At 37.7% G+C, this 23,187-nt stretch overlaps 1 protein-coding gene across 5 annotated transcripts in view; it reads left to right on the top strand.

Moving 5' to 3' along the window:
- DPP8 (dipeptidyl peptidase 8) overlaps positions 1–21,874 on the top strand; it is a 55,072-nt gene extending 33,198 nt beyond the window's left edge. For 4 of the 5 annotated variants that reach the window (XM_082851919.1, XM_082851920.1, XM_082851918.1 and 1 more), the window contains 9 exons: positions 2,400–2,479; positions 5,798–5,950; positions 6,442–6,577; positions 7,677–7,822; positions 13,677–13,823; positions 15,033–15,185; positions 16,446–16,588; positions 17,527–17,638; positions 19,874–21,874. In XM_082851919.1, the coding sequence (XP_082708045.1) occupies positions 2,400–2,479; positions 5,798–5,950; positions 6,442–6,577; positions 7,677–7,822; positions 13,677–13,823; positions 15,033–15,185; positions 16,446–16,588; positions 17,527–17,638; positions 19,874–19,996 (1,193 nt within the window). In that variant the 3' untranslated portion in view covers positions 19,997–21,874. Of the gene's footprint in view, positions 1–2,399; positions 2,480–5,797; positions 5,951–6,441; positions 6,578–7,676; positions 7,823–13,676; positions 13,824–14,233; positions 14,348–15,032; positions 15,186–16,445; positions 16,589–17,526; positions 17,639–19,873 lie in introns of those variants that run through there. The other variant, XM_082851922.1, reaches the window with a different exon arrangement.
- The last annotated feature ends 1,313 nt before the right edge of the window (positions 21,875–23,187 follow it).

Below are 23,187 nucleotides of genomic sequence, written 5' to 3'. Positions count from 1 at the left end.
GTGGATAGACATCTGTTTCAGACCCTGCTTTCGATTCTTTTGGGTATATACCTAGAAGCGAAATTGCTGGATATGGTAACTCTTTTTGTAATTTTTTAAGGAACCACCATACTCTTTTCCATAGCAGCTGCACCTTAGTACATTCCCATTAGAAGTGCACAGAAGTTCAAATTTCTCCACATCTTCACTAACACTTGTTATTTTCTGGGTGTAGTTTTTTTTGTTTGTTTTGGTTTCGTTTTTGTTTTGTGGGGGTTTTTTTGCTAAGAGCCATCCTAGTGGGTGTGAAATGGTATGTCATTGTGCTTTTGATTTGCATTTTCCTAATGATTAGTAACATTATCATGTTGCTTAGCCATTTGTATATCTTCTTTAGAGAAATGTCTATTTGAATCCTCTGCCGACTTTTTAGTGGGTTGTTTGTTTTTTCAACATGGCCTTTTTTATATATATATATAAATTTATTTATTTATTTTTGGCTGCGTTGGGTCTTCGTTGCTGCGTGCAGGCTTTCTCTAGTTGCGGTGAGCAAGGGCTACTCTTCGTTGCAGTGCGCGGGCTTCTTACTGCAGTGGCTTCTCTTGTTGCAGAGCACAGGCTCTAGGCATGCGGGCTAAAGTAGTTGGGGCATGCGGGCTCAGTAATTGTGGCTCATGGGCTCTAGTAGTTGTGGCGCACGGGCTTAGTTGCTCCGTGGCACGTGGGATCTTCCCGGACCAGGGCTCGAACCCATGTCCCCTGCATTGGCAGGTGGATTCTTAACCACTGCACCATCAGGGAAGCCCTCAACATGGTCTTTTAAATATCATTCTTACTTGGGAAACAGTGAGCTACATCGTAGGACAGCAAAGTAAATACTGCCTATGACTTTGCTTCTTCTCTTAGCCTAATTTTTTTTTAATCAGACAGGAGCTTATATATCCAAGATGGAGATTTCTTCCCTAAGAGCCTTAGTTTAACTTGGCCCTTAGCATGAAATTGCCCCTACCAGTTCCTCTGTTGTTCAGAAATTAAATCTACTTATGGAATTCTAGAAAGTTTAGTGATGAAGACTGGTCAAAGAGCTTGAATAGTAGTTAATTAACTAAAACAACATTCTTGGGACAGTGATAAAAAGATGATAACTTAAAATTTTATACTCCTGTTGAAGAATAAGAACTGTCACCTTAGCTAACATTCTTCTCAGAACACCTAGCTTCTTTTCCCTCTCAGTGTCTGTTTCTGGGCCCCTCAGTTTGTCTACCTCTTCTTTCCGTTTACCTCTTTTATACTTAGTCTTTCTTGCTCCAGATCTTCCTCCTTTTCTTGATGTCTATTTTATTTTCTTCTTCCCTCCTTTCTTCCATGAGTGTCTATAACGTGTAACAATTAGTATTTTTTTAATATTTATTTATTTATTTGGTTGCACTGGGTCTTAATTGCGGCAGGTGGGCTCCTTAGTTGTGGCATGCATGTGGGATCTGGTTCCCTGAGCAGGGATCAAACCCGGACCCCCTACATTGGGAGCACGGAGTCTTAACCACTGCGCCACTAGGGAAGTCCCAATTAGTATTTATTATATGTTAAATAATATTTATTTTCTGGTGATAAAATTTAAAGTACTAAGTTGAATTTTTGTATCTAAGAAAAAGAAAAGGAGTCTATTTTTTTTTAACTTGAGTAAGGACCCTACTTAAGATCCTGTATCATTTCACCATCTCAGCTTGTCCTCAACTGTCACTCCCCAGAGCCAGAGCTGGTAGCAGCTAGGCATAGAGCAGTGGTTCCATTTTTTTAACTTTCTCCTTAGGCCACTGAGAGAGCCTCATCTACCAAGACAGAATCTTATTAAGATAAATGAGACATGTTGGTATGGACTATGGTAATACCCAGTTTGTTTTTGGCAAATGAAAAACAGTTGTATTAAAATTTTCCTTTCTGGCTTCTTAGGTAGTTTGTTGCATTTCTGGAAGAAATGCCTTATTGACCCATTAGATTTTTTTATCTTTCTAACCAAGGGTCTAGGAATGCAAGTGCTTTTGAGTTCTTTTCTGTCTTTGCCGTAACAATCTATTTTGCTGTTTTCACTTTATTTACATGGAATATTCCATTATTATTATGAAGACTCATAACTTGGAATTTTTTTTAACTTTAGACTTTATTATAAGGTGAAATTCACATAACATTAACCATTTTAAAGTGAACATTTAAAATGAACTGTGGCATTTAGTACATTTACAGAGTTGTGCAACTACCTACCACCTCTATCTAGTTCCAAAACATTTTCATTACTCCAGACATAACTTCGAATTTTTCAGTGTTAACTTTTTGGAAAAAAGAGTTTAGAATACTATTTTTCATTGTTTCATTTGCTTGTATTCTGGTGTAGAGTGCTGAATTATGATTATGTTTATCTTCAGGTGATTTCAAGTGCCCTGTCAAAGAGGAAATAGCAATTACCAGCGGTGAATGGGAAGTTCTTGGCCGGCATGGATCTAATGTATGTTCTTTTATTCTACTGATATATTTAGTCAACATCAGCTGTGTGTATGCAGTACTAAAAATCAGTAGTGCAACTTCCTATGACCCCAGTATTTTGAAAATATTTTTAGGGCCTAAAAGAACCCAGTTTGTTGGAAAAGAAGAGTCTTAGTTTAAATTATAAATCTTACCCATTTTATAACCCTAGTATTAGATGTAACTAAAGGTCACCATTTTCAAACACAGTGTTGCTACTTAATAAGGAAAGGGCTGGTCCATGCTTTTCGAGTCTAGCAAAAGTGAGTTATGATATAGTTTGAAAATTATTTCTAAATCTCTTATAGACTACTTGTGTCATTTCTACATTAGAAAATGCATTTACTACTTCTGAAGTAGTGATGCTGTTTCATTCACCTGTTTATCTTATCTCACAAATTTGAAGTTTCATCTACCACCTGCAGAATTTGATGAACATTTATACAGAGCGTAGATTGATAAGGAAGAGGAGGGAAATCCACCCTCTGTTTCACTCTCGGTATATGGCTTTCTGTAGTAATTCAATGAATTCTAATTTTATTTCTTTTGCCTTTTATAGTACCTTGTGTTTGTTTCAACTTTCAGTTAGGTGGTCAGTTTCATGAGATCTCTAAGAAAGCCATCCTTTATGTGTGATACGTACAGTTAAGTTGATGTATGCTACCAGGATTTAGTGAAGGCCTGTGATTTCCTCAAATTGATTTGGAGATTTACTGAAGGATTATATATACTGGCTACTATAGAAGTCACTCGTAGTCCCCAAGGTGATTAAGGAGAAAGAATGAAGATCCAGGTCTCAGGTTTGTTTTTGTTGGTAAAAACTTTAGAATATAATAGGCGACCTTTAAAGTCTTGTTTCCACTGAGAGTGTCACATGACCTTTTGGTTATATATTCAATATATTTTTTTCTCTTTGGGGACCTTGGATGTTATTGTCACCTGAGAAAAATCTTACAGTGTAATTCTAAGTTCTGATAATAAAAATTTACACTAATGTAAACTTCATGCTGTGTAATGGTTGGACAATACTGAGGGAATCCCCAAAATTGTATTTATGCAGATCTGAACCTTATTTGGGCAACCTAAGTGTCTTTCTACTACTTGCCATAATGTACATCAATTTTCTTCTTTATGTCATGCTTATTTATGTGATGTGGTTGTGTCTCTCTTTCTTACTCTTCTATTTTCTGTCTATTCTTGCTTTACTTTTTTTAAGTTACCTTTCCCTTCTTTACTTTTGCCAGTGACCTGTTCACACCCAAAGATTTCTAATGACCGTGATTGAGTAAATCTTTGAGGCTTTTAAACCCATGTGCCCCTTAGGGTTCTCAAAGTGTGTTCTCTGGACCACAGAGGATCAGCATCACCTGGGAACTTTTTAGAACTACAAATTCTTGGCCCCCCTTGCCCCCCAGACCTCCTGAATCAAAAAGTCTGGGGGTGGGACCCAGCAATTTGTTTCACAAGCCCCTCAGGCGATTCTGATATTCATGTGTTGCTGAAACCCTCAGGTGTTTCATGTAAAGTTGCTACATGAAACAAAGAAAAGGGGAGTGAGGAATTAACCAGTTATTTATGCAGTTTTGAGAGGCCTGACTTCCAAATGCTAGCTCAAGAGCAGAACCAGTCCTGACGTTTTGCACAGATTAGCACATACCTGTGAAGCTTCATGAATGTTTGTTCTGCCACTTCCTATCCTTTGTATTCTTTCTGTCTATGTCATATAGGTCTACTTAATGTCAACTGTGTTTATTTCTCTATCCATGCATGCTAAGAAAATGTTTATAATGACTAAGAGGAAACTTTTTGGAGAAAATGTGGCATTTAAAAATACTTGCTTTTAGAAATGTACTTGTGTTTTCTTTGCTGTATAAAACAGTTTGAATTTTTTTAATAAATTTATTTTATTTATTTATTTTTGGCTGTGTTGGGTTTTCGTTGCTGCACGGTTTTCTCTAGTTGCTGCGGGCTTTCTCTAGTTGCGGTGAGCGGGGGCTACTGTTTGTTGGGGTGCACAGACTTCTCACTGCAGTGCCTTCTCTTGTTGTGGAGCACGGGCTCTAGGTGCGCGGGCTCAGTAGTTGTGGCTCGCGGGCTCTAGAACGCAGGCTCAGTAGTTGTGGTGCACAGGCTTAGTTGCTACACGGCATATGGGATCTTCCTGGACCAGGGATCGAACCCGTGTCCCCTGCATTAGCAAGCAGATTCTTTTTTTTTTTTTGACTGTTTATTTTTTTTAACATCTTTATTGGAGTATAATTGCTTTACAATGGTGTGTTAGTTTCTGCTTTATAACAAAGTGAATCGGCTATACACGTACCTATATCCCCATATGTCTTCCCTCTTGCGTCTCCCTCCCACCCTCCCTATCCCACCCCTCTAGGTGGTCACAAAGCACCGAGCTGATCTCCCTGTGCTATGTGGCTGCTTCCCACTAGCTATCTATTTTGCATTTGGTAGTGTATATATGTCAGTGCCACTCTCTTACTTCATCCCAGCTTACCCTTCCCCCTCCCTGTGTCCTCAAGTCTGTTCTCTACGTCTGCGTCTCTATTCCTGTCCTGGCAGGCGATTCTTAACCATTGCGCCACCATGGAAGCCCACACAGCTTGAATTTTATTAAACATCATTTGAGTAGGCTGCTAGAAGATTTTGAAAAGGAACAATAAAAGCCATTTATTTAAAATCTTACTGTAATTTAGGAAGAATATTAAGTGAATTCAGCTATGAGTATACTTGCAGTTATTTTGAGTTCTGAATGAAGGCTTAAAAGATCCTTCATACTTATTTATAAACTATAAGTATTGAAACTGATTGAGTGATTGAGTTCAGTTATTCCCCAACCCAATAGATAAGAAATTTTTACAAATTTGTACAAAAAACTAAAGAAGCACTGCCTAAGATAATGCTGCACTGAGAAATAGGATGCTAAAATTAAACTCTTTTAAGTGTGCATGAATGGTTGACCTGAGCTGTAATATAGGTATTTTTTTCTCTGTGAAGGATTGTCATTTTATGAAATATTTTTTGTATTTTAAGAAAAGTACACATTCTAACCATATAGGAAACTACCAGTAGCATGCAACTTGGGCATCCTTTTACCTTCTGGACAGGATCTATTCTTAGCTATAAGACATGAGCAAAACCAACTCAAGCTTATTAACATTGGTGACAGATTTTTAAAAGAGGCACAAGGCAAAGGGTGGCTCAAATGATTTGAATAAAATTGGATATTGTTTGTTAACTTACTGGTCTTGCCAAGGTCATACTAGCACTGATTTTTTTGTTGTTATTTTGACAGATCCAGGTTGATGAAGTCAGAAAGCTGGTATATTTCGAAGGCACCAAAGACTCTCCTTTAGAACATCACCTGTACGTGGTCAGTTATGTAAATCCTGGAGAGGTGACAAGGCTGACCGACCGTGGCTATTCCCACTCTTGCTGCATCAGCCGGGTATTAAGTCCCTGTTTGAAAAGGGTTTCCTGTCTCATAAAAAACCCTCTATTCGGGCTTCCCTGGTGGCGCAGTGGTTGAGAGTCCGCCTGCCGATGCAGGGGACACGGGTTCGTGCCCCAGTCCGGGAAGATCCCACATGCCGCGGAGCGGCTGGGCCCGTGAGCCATGGCCCCTGAGCCTGCGCATCCGGAGCCTGCACATCCGGAGCCTGTGCTCCGCAACGGGAGAGGCCACAACAGTGAGAGGCCCACATACCGCAAAAAAAAAAAAAAAAAAACCAACCCTCTATTCATGTAATACTCCTTTTCAGTAATGTGAAAATTGGTGAAGTTGGCCTGCAAAAACCTTATACTTAACTTTAGAATTGTATATGTGTATAAATGGTCAGACTCTTACCATACTCCAGCTGTAGCATTAGTGCACATGTAGCAACAGATAACCTTTTTTACTTTTCCCTGGGGAAAAGTAATTGTTTTTCCTTTCTCTAGCATTGTGACTTCTTTATAAGTAAGTATAGTAACCAGAAGAATCCACACTGTGTGTCCCTTTACAAGCTCTCAAGTCCTGAAGATGACCCAACCTGCAAAACAAAGGAATTTTGGGCCACCATTTTGGATTCAGCAGGTACTCATTTCCCTGAGCCTGATCTTAAGTAGGATTAGTACATTAGGGCACTAAACCTGTGTCATATGTCCACATTTCCTGAACAGAGTCTTCCCGTCTCTTATCACCACCTGTCCCTGAGCTTCTGGGTTCCTGATTGATCCCACCCCTCCTAGTCTATCAATTATCAAATAAGACTGGTTACCTCCTACTCCAGGCAGGAGCAAGTCTGGAAGGCCTTTTTGAAAATAAGATTAAAATAGTCAAGATACCAGCTAGGAAGTGATTTATTCACATGTTTGGATGAGTTCCCAGATAAACAACTGAATTTGAAGATAATATATACTGAACTAGTAAGACTCTTGGGAAGGGAAGCTGCAGCTTTAAGGAATACCCAGCTGGTCACTTTCTTAAACTTCTACAGCACTTGTAATGGCCATCTTAATAAAAGATAGAACATTCATTCTGTATGGGAGTGAAGAGCACTGTGAATTACCTATTTTTAAAATGCTTGATTTCTTAAACATGAAGAATGGACTAATTTTTTATATCTTTTAATTCATTTTGTCCCCAAATCCTTTTTTCCTGTTAGGTATTTTCACTCATAAATACCTCCTAAGGGATTAAGAAATTAGTGCAAATCCACAAGGTATAAGTATGTTCTGATGTCCACAATCAGGATTTGTAATATGGTGATGATCTCTGCTTAAACTGTAACATCATCCAGTATACACAGATTTAGTATAGGTCTGTATCGCTTTGGAAAACCAATTGATTAAGTTAATTTGTGGTTTCAGTTTCCCATCAGGTATATGGCTTAACCATCAATAAGTTACACAAACCGAGCACAAAGTATTTGTGTTCTGCATGTAAATACCTCCTGGGCTCCAAGGATTATTCATAATACTTCGTGTCTGCTTCTCAAGTGGATAATTTGATATGTTCATTAGATTTCCTTTTTTAAAGATAACTTTGTGCTTGATTTCTTGCTTATCATCTGAAGGGGGGGATGGTTAGTTATTTGTGTATAGGGTGGTGGGTTTATAGTATCTTTTCCTTGCTCTCAGATTGCTGAGCTCCCATAAGAACTCCTTTTACAGACTGTGTTACCTCCTCTCAGGTCCTCTTCCTGACTATACCCCTCCAGAAATTTTTTCTTTTGAAAGCACTACTGGATTTACATTGTATGGGATGCTATACAAACCTCATGATCTACAACCTGGAAAGAAATACCCGACTGTGCTGTTTATATATGGTGGTCCTCAGGTGGGCATATTTACATACATATATATGTGTGTGTGTGTGTTTTCATTTTCTTTTTCTTTTATTTAGGTGATTTGTTTTTTAAATGTCTGGTCAATTGTTTCAGTTAAGATTTGAACATTGCTGAGCCTCTGCTATTATTGACCCTGGCTTATGCTCTAATTATCCAATTTAGGAGTTCAGGAAGCTGGGTTTTGTTAGATAGCTAACTCGAAAATCAGTGTCAATTTCTTCTTTTTTCTTTTGGCCACACCATGCGGTTTGTGGGATCTTAGTTCCCCGACTAGGGATCAAACCCAGGCCCTCGCCAGTGAAAGCACAGTCTTAACCACTGGACCGCCAAGGGAATTCCCTCAATGTCAGTTTCTTAATTTACAGTGAGGACTATAACTGTCATGGAGAATGTAGTATGTCAGTAGGTAAATATGTTGTTTTGTAGGTAGAGAACTTGTTTTGGAAATGATTTTAAATAATTAAATGTCTTGGTAAATAAAGAGTCTTAACAGATATTTTTGAAAGCCTTGGTAGCCTAATGAATTCCATCTCTTCATTCTAAGGCCACATCTCTCAAGAAAGCTATAATACTTTTATCAGCTAGTTAAGGCAACTGCTATACTACTATTCAGCACTGTAAGAAGTTTACACCTTGATTTTCTTGTTTCCACCTTAAGTATTAGCATGTGAATATTAAGCAAATTTTACTGTCAGAGTAAAGTATTTTGGATAGGTGAATTGGTAAATTGGTAATTTTTTTAATGTTTAATCTTGGTTATATATCTTACATTGAGACCCTGTAGAAATTAGAATATAATTACAATGTTTTTCTAATAGAACTCTCTTGGACTCAGTAAATATCCTTTATAATTATACCCAGTTATTCAGATCTGGAAATGTATCTAGATGTAAAGTTATCCAAAAAATAAAAGTAACTACATAAGCCATAACATCTCAGCAATAACCGTCATATATCAAGTTAAATCACTTTGCCATTGTTTAGTGTGTTTTACGAACAAAACGTGATTCACATTTGTATAATTGTCATCTACACATAAATTATGAAAGAATTAAATTAGACTTCTCTTAAAAACTTTGAACTAAATCTTTGTACATTTAAAAAAAGGTGTAATACAGGGCTTCCCTGGTGGCACAGTGGTTGAGGGTCCGCCTGCCAATGCAGGGGACACGGGTTTGTGCCCCCGTCCGGGAGGATCCCACATGCCGCGGAGCGGCTAGGCCCATGAGCCATGGCTGCTGAGCCTGCGCGTCCAGAGCCTGTGCTCCGCAACGGGAGAGGCCACAACAGTGAGAGGCCCATGTACTGCAAAATAAATAAAAATAAATAAAAGGTGTAATACAAAGAAATTCAAGAGACAAATTACAGGACACGCTCAGAAACTTTACATGTTTGGTTATATTATTTTGATATTATGACTAAGTAAGAAGGGTGTTTCTCCTTCCCAATGAAGAAATGATATATAAGATATGTGGAAAACACTATAAAAACTAGCTGGTTATTTATATTTTTAATACTAAAGGACTCGTTATATTAGTAATTAAGTTTAAAAAGTCTAAGCCATATGAAAAGGTAGTATCACTAAGCATTAGGGAAATGCAAATCAAAACCACAGTGAGATACCACCTCACACCCCTTAGGATAGCTATTATCAAAAAAAAAAGGAAAATAATAAATATTGGTGAGGGTGTAGAAAAATTGGAACTCTAATATGTTGCTGATGGGAGTGTAAAATGATGCAGCTGCTATGGAAAACAATATGGCAGTACTTCAAAAAGTTAAACATAGAATTATAATCTGATCCAGCAATTCCATTTCAGGATGTATACCCAAAAGAATTCAAAGCAAAAACTCAAACAGATACTTGTACACCAGTGTTGATTGCAACATTATTCATAATAGCCAAAAGGTGGAAGCAACCCCAGTGTCCGTTGATAGATGAATGGGTAAACAAAATGTGGTATGTAGAGGAATATTATGCAGCCTTTTAAAAAAAAAAGGAAATTCTGACTCATACTACAGCATGGATGAACATTGAGCTCACTATGCTAAGTAAAATAAGCCAGGCACAGAAGGATAAATATTATATTTTTCCACTTGTATGAGGTACCTAGAAGAAGTAAATTCATAGAGACAGAAAGTAGAATAGAGGTTGTCAGGGACTGGGGAGGGATAGGGAATTATTGTTTAATAGGTTTGAAGTTTCTGTTTGGGATGATGAAAAAGTTCTGGAAATGGATAGTGATGATGGTTGCACAGCAGTGTGAATGTACTTAATACCACTGAATTATATACACTTAAAATGGTTAAAATGCCTGTTTTACCATAATAAAGCCCTCGCCATGCAGTAAAAACAAAATTCTTTAATTGTTTGGAGTACTTTATGAATACAACTGCATTTTTTTGCACTTATAGAACAGTTTCTTTCTCAAAGTGTTCTTTGGAAGCATTCAAATTTGGTGAGGCCACAGGAGAATCTGCTATTCAGTTTGCAGGGAGATTTCCCCATAACACTTTGCATGATAGAATGCATTTGGCACTTCAACCCACTGGGAGGTCATTCATCCTTGTGTTTGATGACCATGTGGATTAGTTACGAAGAGGCTCCTTAATGTAAGATCAGATCTTTCTAATAGCAAACAATAACCTTGCAAAATTTGATTAAATCACATAAGTGGTCCAAACCTTTTTTTCTTGGTGTATATTCAGGTCAAAGTGGGAATCTTTTTTTTTTTTTTTTTTTTTTTTGCAGTACGCGGGCCTCTCACCGTTGTGGCCTCTCCTGTCGCAGAGCACAGACTCCGGATGCGCAGGCCCAGTGGCCATGGCCACGGGCCCAGCCGCTCCGCGGCATGCGGGATCCTCCTGGACCGGGGCACAAACCCGTGTCCCCTGCATCGGCAGGCAGACTCCCAACCACTGCGCCACCAGGGAATCCCCCAAAGTGGGAATCTTTTGAATAACAACAATGCCACAATTCATAACATGAGGTGAATTACTTCATTGCTAAATGCAGCAATGTCTGTAGTCGGACAAAAGTGAAACCAAGGAAAGCAACAAATATTTCCCATTAAAGTCATCAAGGCTTAGTTCTTTAAACTTTTCATTGATAACAGTAGTGTGTTTAAAAATGTTTATTTAAAAAAAATGTTTATTTAGCAAATATTTATGATACTTCCTATGTGCCAGACACTGTTCTGCAAACGTAAATGCACAAGAGAGCAAGTTAAAATAGCAGAACACAGGTTTTGAAGAATTGATACTGAAGAAAACTTCTGAATTCTTAGTGCTAAAGGGCATTATGTTTAAGTACCTCCTTCTAAGAAGAAGCAGGCCTGGAGGCTGCAAAGGCAGAAACACTGGCTCTGGGGGAGAATGTTGTATCAGGCAATTGAGGCCATCTTCTGTGATTGACAGCAGGCAAAGAAGTGAGTTATTTTTCTTATATGTTCATATATGTGTTCCTTGCCTAATACTTCTTTTTTCAGCTCCCTCCCTTTAAAAACAAGCACTTTTGCCCACCAAACCCCTCCTCCCGAGGTAGACAGGGAAAACATCACTCTCTTGTCTCTGTTTTTCATTCATTCAGCAAATAGTTACTGAGTTCCTATTATGTACCAGGCACTATTCTAGGCAGTGAGGATACCACAGTGAACAAGTCAGACTAATGTCCCACCCTCATGGAGATTAATGAGGAAAATAATAAACAAGCAGACATATAAATTATATAACTTCATATAATGGAAGTGTTATGAATAATTGTTGGGAAAGAGGATGGCAAAGTGACTAAAATGAGGGTTCTGACTGGAAGGTCAGGGAAGCTCTCTGAGGTTGCAGAGGATGAGAAGGGATGAGCCATGTTAAAGATCTGAGGGCAGAGCATTGTAGACAGAGGGAACAGTAAATGTTAATGTGTCCTGGGGTTAGAACCAACTTGATATAGTTAGTGGTAAGGTTAGAGTACAGTGCTCAAGGGGGGAAATGGTATGAGATGAGGTCACAGAAATAGCCAAGAGCTAGATAATGTAGTGTCTCAAAGGCAGTGGTAAGGAGTTTAGATCTTACTCTGATCTAAACCCCCTGCCATTAGGAGGACCAAAGCTATAAAGTCATACCTGATTTACATTTTTAAACATCGTCCTGTTGCTGTGAGAACAGACTATACGGAGGACAAGTATAGAAACAGAAAGACCAGTTTGACAGTTGTTGCAGTGGCGCTAAACATCCGAAAGTTCAAAAGGAGAAGGTTCTTTATACCGCCACTGCCAGTCTAGCCCATTCAATGCTCAGTAGGTATTTATTGAGTGAAGACAGCATCGATGTTTATTTTAACTCCTGGCTGGCTTGGTTTTCCCATTGGTTTCAGCCAGAGAACACTTCCTCAATTTTGCCAGAACCTTTTTTTGTTTGTTTATTATCTACCTTAGTATCCACCAAACCTTGAACTTCTGTAACTTTCTGCCCATTAATTAAAGCCTTCTTTTCACCAGAGAGTATATTTCTGGTGAAGCCCAAACTACATTTAATTTCTCGGTCATTTTGAAGTATAGTTTCTAGGGCAATAAAGATATTTAAGAATTATTCTACCTTTTGCACTGATTTGTGTAGCAGGAAAAAAGAAGCTGACTGGTCATAGTAATTCATTAAAATACTTCAGTTTTCCCTCTACTGGTCAGAGACAATCCCAGAAGAGACAGGTAGGGAGAAAAAATGATCTTATTCTGTCATTTGAATGATACAATTCTTCCTCAGGGTAGAAGTAGTCATTTTAGTAATTTTTTCTATGGGGTAGATTAAATCACTTATCTTGTATGTAGTTAGTATCTAGGTTATAATTTTAAAGTCTGTAGTTACTCAGTAATTCCTCAGAACTTTGAGTGTGAAGTTAAGAAAGAAAAGAAGTAACATGAACATGAAAAGATTTAATTTAAAAGTAAATAAGGGGACTTCCCTGGTGGTGCAGTGGTTAAGAATCCGCCTGCCAGTGCAGGGGACGTGGGTTCAAGTCCTGGTCCGGGAAGATCCCACATGCTGCGGAGCACCTAAGCCCATGTGCCACAACTACTGAGCCTGTGTGTTAGAGCCCACGAGCCACAACTACTGAGCCCGCGTGCCACAACTAGTGAAGCCCACACACCTAGAGCCCGTGCTTTGCAACAAGAGAAGCCACTGCAGTGAGAAGCCCGCACACCACAACTAAGAGTAGCCCCCGCTCACCGCAACTAGAGAAAGAAAGCCCAGGCACAGCAACGAAGACCCGACACAGCCAAAAATAAATAAAATAAGTTAATTTAAAAAATAAAAATAAATCAGGGAGGGCTTCCCTGGTGGCACAGTGGTTGAGAGTCCGCCTGCCGATGCAGGGGACACGGGTTCGTGCCCTGGTCTGGGAAGATCCCACATGCCGCGGAGAGGCTGGGCCCGTGAGCCATGGCCGCTGAGCCTGCACGTCTGGAGCCTGTGCTCCGCAACGGGAGAGGCCACAACAGTGAGAGGCCCGCGTACCGCAAAAAAATAAATAAATAAATAAATAAATAAATCAGGGAGAGGGGGAGGAGGGGAATTGCTAATCAATGGGCATAAAAAATTCTTAATTATGCAAGATGAATAAATTCTAGAGATCTACTGTCCAACATTGTCCTATGATTAACAATACTGTATTGTACACTTAAAATTTTAAGAGGGTCCATTTCATGTTGTGTTCTTGCCACAAGAAAATAATTTCATTTTATAGGCAAAATAATGTTAAAAATTTAAGCTTTCTATTTTTTGCAGCATCCTGCCTCTCATGCTTTTGTATGCTGCCATATAATAAATTTCACTGAAGTTGTATTTCTTCCTCAGGTGCAGTTGGTGAATAATCGGTTTAAAGGAATCAAGTATTTCCGATTGAATACCCTAGCCTCTCTGGGTTACGTGGTTGTAGTGATAGACAACAGGGGATCCTGTCACCGAGGGCTTAAATTTGAAGGCGCCTTTAAATATAAAATGGTGTGTGAACATACAAACATTTTTCTTTTAAAGACATTTACAATTTTTGGTGCATTGTTTAGTGTGAAATCCCAGAGAAGGAGTTGGGGGAAGGCACTGTGAGTGTGTGTGCACGTGTGTGCATGTGAGCATGTGTTATGGTTTGGGGGTGGGAGGGAAGGTACAACTTGATATTCACTAGGCTATTCATGTCTACCTATATGTAAATTTGGGGAGCTGAGATAGAACCACTTTTATATAGAAACCCCCTCTCTTTCTATTTTTTATGTCCAGTTTAGCCAGAAGCCAGTCCATTTAGTTTTCAGCATCCTGTACACTATTAGGAATAATTGAGATTTGTTCTGTCCTCTGTGAAGAGAGAAACCAACTGGTTAGTGCCTTCCTTGTGACAAGCCTCTTTCTCTCTACAGGAAGCTTTAAATGCTACCTTTTAGAGATGCCCCATGTCCTTTCTGCTGCTTTGGGAAATGATGAGAATCCGATGTTCCTTTTGCACAGTAAGGCAGTTACTGTGTTTGCCAGTGTATTGGACATGCTGAGTAAGACATGGGGATTTTCTCCCACAGCCAGTTCTTTGACCTTATGTTGTATTCTCATGTAAGTTTTTGTTTTTATTTTTTTTTTTGGCTCAGTGAAGTGAGATTGTGTGCACTGGCAGGCCTAGTAATACAGACAGGGTGGTGGCGATAGGAATTAGGACTATACAGGACTTTAAAGAAATTGTATGTTCAGTTCCTAGAGGTAGGTGATAGGGAAATAGGATAATGCGTCAAGAGTGATTCCCTCTGCTTTATTACATTAAGTTTTAAAAAGGAGAGGTAATATTAGTCAACCACTTAAGGGGGCTAATTTTTTATCTTTGGGTGTAGGAAGGCTTGTTACAAGGAAGATGCTGACCTCTTAGCAGACAACAGAACAAATGGAAATGGGAAATACCCATACGGCAAGGGACATTTTGGGTCACAGTAGGAAAGAACTTTATGACTAAGGGGTAACTAAACTCTAGGACAGGCTAGCAACAGAAGCTATAGGCTCCTATCTCTAGAGTTAAAAATTTTTTTTTCAAGCAACAGAATTTCCATTGATAATGAGTTCTTATCTAAAAAAACTACAGGTATTTTTAGTAAGAACATCTATCAGCTTTAAAAGCACTCTTATAATAAGATTTTTATTTATCAGAATCAGTGAAATGCTCTCCATTTTTTACAGGGTCAAATAGAAATTGACGATCAGGTGGAAGGACTCCAATATCTAGCCTCTCAATATGATTTCATTGACTTAGATCGTGTGGGCATCCATGGCTGGTCCTATGGAGGATACCTCTCCCTGATGGCATTAATGCAGAGGTCAGATATATTCAGGGTATGTGATTTCCTATGGTACTTCTTTTTGCAATAAGCGTAGAATTTTCTATAAATTGAGATATGAGGAAATGCAAATTTTCTGAAGGTTTACAAAGTTGACAGTACTGTGAAATGTTAGGGTTTGTGTGTTTAATAGCCGTGTGAAATAATATATATATCTTGTCAACTCGTGAGATATGTTTACGTATCTTTATCTACATTTATCTATATAAAATAATTGTCAACTTGATCAGTTACTGGCTATTTATAGACATATGCCAAAGATTATGGGAGATAGTCATGATTAGTAAAACACACATTCATATTGGGTTGTTCTTATTTGTGTAATTGTTGGACTACAACCTCTGAGGGCAGGGATCTGTCTGCCCTATGCTGTATCCTCAGCTGCCAAGCACAATGCTTGGCACATAGTCGGTCCTAAGTAAATCTGTACTGAATGAATAAACTATGAAATATGTAAACAATGATTCCAATTCTATAAACAGCTTCTTAGAAAAATATGTTACAAGAAAATATAAAATGATGCTAACAGTTGTTAAGGGAATGGGAATTATGAGTGGCATTTTTCTTTTTAATATTTCAATAACATTTTATTTTACAGGGAAAATTTTTTATTTTTTAAGAATAAAAACTATAGGGTTTTTGTTCTTACATGTATATTCAGATAATCTTTATTTATAATAACCACAAAATGAACTCTGAATACTGCCATAATTTTCCCAGGCTTGCAGCTGTCAAGAAAGTAATTACAGTATTTAAATCAATATTTAAATATAAAACTGTGTGTGGGAGACTTAAAATGAGGCAAGTATTTAGTGCTTAAATATATTTCATTCATTGTTTTAAATTCTGTACTGCCAACAGAAGCTAAAAAAAAGACTGCTTTTTCCTATATAAAGCTGACACTTGTCCCATATTTTTTTCCCCAGGAGCAGGAATGAATTTACACTGAGGCATTCATATGTTCTAGTTCAGCCTCCCCTTTTAACAGAGGCCCATGTTTATATTTCATCTAGCCCAGGTTAAGGATTTGGTGTGTGGCACATCTGTGGAACATGAAGCTAACTGACTCACAAAGTATCAAATTCTTGACCTTCGCACTCCCCTTTGATTTTCTGAGTTGCCTGAGACCATGTATGCTCCAGTCATGGGGCTAAAGCCTAAGGATAATTTTAGCCTGTAAATTTGCAGTTACAGACTCTCAGTGCTAGCCATTCTTTTCTGGACCACACTTGACTGTCACTGTTATCTTATGCAGGTTGCTATTGCTGGGGCCCCAGTCACTCTGTGGATCTTCTATGATACAGGCTACACGGAACGTTATATGGGTCACCCTGACCAGAATGAACAGGGCTATTACTTAGGATCTGTGGCCATGCAAGCAGAAAAATTCCCCTCTGAGTAAGCTTAAGCTTTAAAATTAAAATTATAAATTTAAAATTGTATCTTTAAAAATTGTCTTTAATAATGAAAACTATAAGCATGACAAAACCAAAGCTAATATTTTATAGAGTACTAGAAGACATAGCTGTTTGTCAAAGCTTAATTATAGGCCAGTTCATATAATTTGGGTTTTTTTACAAGTTATATTTGAAGCAGTTGCTTAAGTGATAAAAGAAGCTTAATTAAGTACACAACTGTTTCAAGATGGAAAAAATTCCATTTCTGCTTATGTATATTTTGCAAGTAACATATATGATTTTTCTTTTTCTAGGGACATGCTATAATTATTGATGTGTGCTAATAACAGGAAATAGAACACGATTTAATTAAAATATTTTTTCTTTACATGTAGCATCTGGTTAATATATTACTAATTTAATATTGAAATGCTGAATCCTTTTTTTAAATAAATAAATTTATTTATTTATTTATTTATTTTGGCTGCCCTGGGTCTTCGTTGGTGCGCGCAGGCTTTCTCTAGTTGTGCAGAGCGGGGGCTACTCTTCGTTGCGGTGCGCGGGCTTCTCATTGCGGTGGCTTCTCTTGTTGCGGAGCACGGGCTCTAGGCATGTGGGCTTCAGTAGTTGTGGCACGTGGGCTCAGTAGTTGCGGTTTGCGGGCTCTAGAGCGCAGGCTCAGTAGTTGTGGCACACGGGCTTAGTTGCTGCATGGCATGTGGGATCTTCCCGTACCAGGGCTCAAACCCATGTCCCCTGCATTGGCAGGCGGATTCCTAACCACTGCACCACCAGGGAAGTCCCAAAATGTTGAATCCTTATTCTAATATTACAGTATAAGGAAGTTAACGTAGTTAGTTGTGATTAGTTTTAAGGAGTTAAGTGGTTTTCCCAAATACTCTTATTTTGCCTAATCCTCTGATATTTCCATTTTTCCAGACCAAATCGTTTACTGCTCTTACATGGGTTCTTGGATGAGAATGTCCATTTTGCACACACCAGTATATTACTGAGTTTTTTAGTGAGGGCTGGAAAGCCATATGATTTACAGGTGAGTTCTTTTACATTTTCTGATTAAAATAGCCATGATTAGTGATTGGTTACTTTGAAATATAATAAAGTATGGAGTAAGGTTGAATTTTCAGCTGTGGCCACTCTCTGCTTAAGAGAACTAAAATAATAGGCATAGTTAGTAGTGCCTCTAGTTAGATAAAAATTAAGATCCTGTGGAAGTCAGGATGAAAATTGTCCTATCAGATTACATGACTTGTGTATCTGTATCTGCTTTCAGTTTGTAATCATGGACAAGATGACAGGAGTCCATTCACTATCCTCGTTTGCTTTTCTTCTTCCTCTTGGAAGGGTAAAGAAATGCTAGTTGATTTCATTGTTATAAAGGATTTTTAGGACCTGATTACAAGGTCTTTATTTTTCTTCTGTTTTATATTGACATTGGAGCAGAAACCAACAAGTTACTTACCTCCATTGCTCCATTACTCAAAAAAAAGCTTTTAAGAGAAATTTTTCCTCCTTTCTTCCTCGTTTCTACTCCTTACACAGATTGTTCTCATAAGAAATGAAAAATATTACTTTTCCCTTTTTTGTGTTTCAGTTGACATTTATGTAGGTAAACTATGAGATATTTGTCTATAGCAGCAGTTTTCAAGCGTTTTGGTCTCAGGACCCTTTTATATACCAAAAAACTTTTGTTGATGTGAGTTATGTCTATCAGTATTTCTCATATAAGATATCAAGACTAAGAAAATTTTAAAATATTCATTTATTTATTTAAAATTAACAATAATAAACTATTACATGTTAACACAGATCACATTTTTAATGGAGGAGAAAATTTTTCAAGACAAAACAATTTACTGAGAAAGTTAGCACTGTTTTACATTTTTCTAAATCCCTTTAATCTCTGGCTTAATAAGAAATACATCTAGATTCTCGTATCTACTTCCACATACAATCTGTTGTGAAATGTTGTTTTGGCTAAAGTAAATGAAGAAATTTTGGCCTCACAAAATATGTAATTAAGAAATGGGAGTAATATTTTAGCTTTTTCAGATAATCATGGATATTCTTCTTTGTTGCTACACCAAAACTGAACAAATGGTAGTTTCTTAAAGGTTAGTCTTAGTGTGGAATCTGAAACCATATCTGTAAACTTTTCATACTCTGCTACATCACAATCTGTTGGATCTCGTACTTCAAATGGATCTTTTACCCATGCATTGGTCATCTGGAAAATATTGGTTCACTTCTAAGTGTTGATCCACTTAATCATACAATATTTTTTAAATCATATACATTGATATTACCACTGATCTCAACAGAAAATTCTCCAAGTATTGAGAAGCTCATGAGCTAGGAGTGGTAGATGCAAGTTTTCCAAAATTCTAATTTTCATTTAAAAGCTCAAAATTTATCATTGGCAACAAATACTGTCAATGTTGTCCTTGAAGTGACTGGCTCACATCATTTTTAGAAAATGTTTGCTAGATAGCCAAGTCTGAATCACCATAGTTGTCATTCTTTCAAGTGAAAAATGGAGTTCCATTTAAAAACTCAGTTGTAGGGACTTCCCTGGCTATCTAGTGGTTAAGACTCCGTTCTTCCACTGCAGGGGGTGTGGGTTCGATACCTGGTCAGGGAACTAAGATCCCGCATGCTGTGCGGCGGGGCCAAAAGAAAAAACAAAACAAAACTCCGTTGTACAAGTCCTTTTCCTTGAGACATCGTGTAGCAGAAGTGCTTTATGCCTTCTTCCCATCTTATCACCACAGAATATAAAAAGACCTCTGCTTAAGGGTTGCAACTTAATAAAATTCTAATTTTTACTACTACTTAAGGGAAACTGGCATTTTTTCTTGTTTACTACAAGTGTATGTCACTGCCTTGATTCATGTTAAGGCACCAGCACTTTTATGCACCATTGCCTTTCATTATCAGTGCAAATGCCAACACAGTGAATAAAGGCAAATAATATCTTATTTTTGATCTGAAAGTAAATATGACCTTGTGTATCCCTGGAAAGAGTTCTGAGGACCCCAGAAGTCTGCAAACCACACTTGGAGAACCACTGATCCTTCTGTAAGCTTAGTGGTACATAGGGAATTATAAAAAGAGAAGGCCCTTTAGATAGGATATATATGTATAATATCTTGGAGAAGCTCTGCTCCATGTTATTAATTCTGTTGAAAATCTCTGGAAAGCTTTGGAAGGAGATGTATTCCTAAATTCTTATTTTGTGTATTTTGATTTTGTTGTTGTTGTTTTTAAGATCTATCCTCAGGAGAGACACAGCATAAGAGTTCCTGAATCTGGAGAACATTATGAACTGCATCTTTTGCACTACCTTCAAGAAAACCTTGGATCACGTATTGCTGCTCTGAAAGTGATATAACTTTGACCTGTGTAGAACTCTGGTATACACTGGCTGTTTAACCAGATGAGGAGGTTTAATCAGTAGAGAATTGATCATCACATTTTGGTACCTGCCACATAACATCTACTTCTGAAAGTATATTTGGTGCCATGCAGGTGTTTACAGCTTGTAGATAGTAATCTAATACCTTAACCGTATACAAAATTAAATGATACATATTTCTAAGGGACCCAGCAATACCATGAGAATTACTGAAAGAAATAAGACATTAGTACCATGTATCCATACTACCTTATTTTCATTTTTAATAGCATTATGAAACCTCATGGACTTAATTAGTGTATTTTTACAGTATACTTCTGAGTTTGTTAAAATATGATATTAGTGGTTGGTTTGGTTCAATTCCAGAATCTCTGACTAGTTACAGATTTGATAGCACTTAAATGTAATTGAATAGCTTATACTACATTGCTTGGGGTGTATCCAGCATGTTATGAACTAATCACTATTAAACCTATGGCTTAACCGGTCATTAATGATTTTTCAAGGATAACTTAGTAGCCTCCTAAAGACACTTAATTTTGTTTCATTCAGACTCTGACCAGTTTTTAACCAATTTAAACTGTATCTAGTATAAATAGTTCTCTTTGATGATATGACCGAGTGGGTTTTTCCTTTCACATAAAGGCAAGTAACTGTATATGTAGCATGGATTTAATTAGTCTTATAATATTGATAATTACAGACAGGAAAATTTTAATCAAATGATTAGAGCTTAAATATTTGCAGGCAATTTCTTTCACTTTAGGAAAAGAAAAAAGTACACACTCACTTGTATTTTTCAGAAAATTTAGTGGTGCCAGTTTCCATTGGGTATTTCCTCATTGAAATATTCCAGAGTTTTAGGGCAGTGGAGGGGAATTTTGGTGGGATGGGGGAGACCAGAGTGTGGAGAACGGCAGGGAGAGGAGAAGGCAAGGGTCTGCTTAAGATCTAACCAGAAGTATAATTTGACAAAAAATACTCATGAAAAAGTTTAGGAATTGAAAGTTAAACTCCTAGAATATTAGTTAAGGAAACCAGATTAAGAAATCACACTCTTGCCAACACAGGTACAGACTAACATTATTCAGGGGAGGAAAAGTTCCTTAGAGTTACTTTTACAATTCTAATTCTAATTTTTTTAATTTTCTTCTTAATTTTGGAAACCTTACAAATTGAAACTTTCTTTAACCTTTTTAAATTATTTGAATATTATTTAGATATTGTGAGCTTAAAGAGTTTCCAGACAACCTCTTTACCATAAACTGATCCCCAGCAAGGCATGGCTCTCTTTTGCAATGTTCAAAGCTTATAAGTGAGTTCTTGAATGACCGTGACATTTTTCTGGTTTAGCCCTAGCAGTTGACTATTAAGGGAGCTCGTAGTGCCGATTGGGATCTGCCATCTTAGAATCTTAGGGTGTTAGATGGGTCACATTGGAGCCAGTGGCAGAGAAGGCACCTATGAGTTTGACAAGCCTCAGTGTTTGGAAAGTACTTCTAAACAACACTCCAAAAAAAAAATTACTCTCTTCTTTCTCACCACTACAGAGAGAGTAGATTTCTGCCCTAGAGAGCACAGCCTCCATTAGTAAGGATGGTGACTGTGCATGAGATGTGGACTTCATCACTAAGGGCCGCATGGGAGGTGGGGGAGGTCCAGAGATGGCAGGGTGACCTGGTGGTGCTGTCTGTGGAGGGGGATTGGGTTTTGCTGTTTTTGTATTTATACTGTATAATAGGTACCACACTTTTCCCTGTGTCTGTATATGTATTGATTTTCTTGTTATGATATTTTCCCATGCCAATATTTGTTTATATTTTTTTCAATGTTAAATTAAATTGATTTGGGTAACTTTTCTTCCCCAAGAAAGTATTTTCCCCCATGACTTAAGTATGTATCTGATTACTGAAGATGGTTTTTGTCTAGGGACTAGTGGCATCTGACCATCTAACCTTATATAATATGCAAAGTAGAAATGCTATACAGTGGCTTTTATACAGCTACTCATTTGAAACCTCTTACCCAATAAGGCTGTTTCTTCAAAATGGCATCTCATATTTTATCAAAACAAACCTTAAAGAACCTCATGGACTCTTGAATTCACAGGTGTTTTCCTTTTGCATCTTGCCTTCTGCTTTCCTCCCATCACAAGGAATGCTTCTGTTATAATTCCCAGTCAGTTAAATGCCATTCTCCTTCCATAGGGGGAAAAATACCTGACTGAATTCGCTTACAGAAAGACAGCTCGACTGAATTTGATTTTAAAATCAATGTGGAAAACATCATAGTCAACTCAAGCAATCAGTAGAAATCTCACTAAAACTATTTGTACCCTGTGTTTGGGTAACAAACTAAAAGGCAAGAGTATAGCAACATTTTTAGTGAGAACCAAAAAGCACTAGCTTAAACATCAAAGGGGGGTTTTGCAGGTTTGATAATTGGGTGCACTTGAACAACCATCAGTAGTTATGGTTGCTTCTGCGTTGTTGAGCAGTGGGACTCAAAATCTAAGATTCATCTGGGATGCTTATGAAAAGAAATGCAATCTTGAACCTCACTCTTAGAAATTTGGATTTTATTGATTTAAGTGGAGACCAGGAATCTGCATTTCTAACAAGCTTCCCAGGTGACTCTAAAGCAAGTCATTTGTGGGCTACTTTAAGAAACTCTTCTGCAGAGAATGAGTTGGATTAAGAAAATAATAGGTGATTTCTACACTGGACTGTTTGACAAGAACCTAAAACAATAGTCAAGATAGCTGCTCATCTGTGATGACTGTTGGCCCTTTTTTCACTCTGAAAAAAGCAGAAGGTATCATTAACTATATATCCCCTTGGTCTGGAGATTAATTTTGGAGTGAAGGTTTTTCTGTCTATGCCATTCCTGGCTTGTTTCCAAAGCCTCATACAAGAAGATGAAGTCACAATGCATGCATTATTTTTCAGAAGAATGAGATATAGATATTGATGCTTACTTTACTTGTTTTACTTCTTACAGAAGGTGTATCCCACCTCTCTGTGACAGTGTTCTCTCTTTAGGTGGAATGATTCCTATGAGATCTCTCATTATTACAGAATTGTAAAATTTTCAAGCTGTTTTATCTTTGGTATAATCTGGTGTTCTCATTATTTAGAGGAGGAAACCTCCATATAGAGAGAGGAGAA

The sequence above is a fragment of the Leucopleurus acutus genome, assembly GCF_964270905.1.
Source record: "Leucopleurus acutus genome assembly, chromosome: 1".
Taxonomy (NCBI): Eukaryota; Metazoa; Chordata; class Mammalia; order Artiodactyla; family Delphinidae; genus Leucopleurus; species Leucopleurus acutus.
Note: the sequence above shows the minus strand (reverse complement) of the source record. Positions and strands in the feature narration are given on the sequence as shown.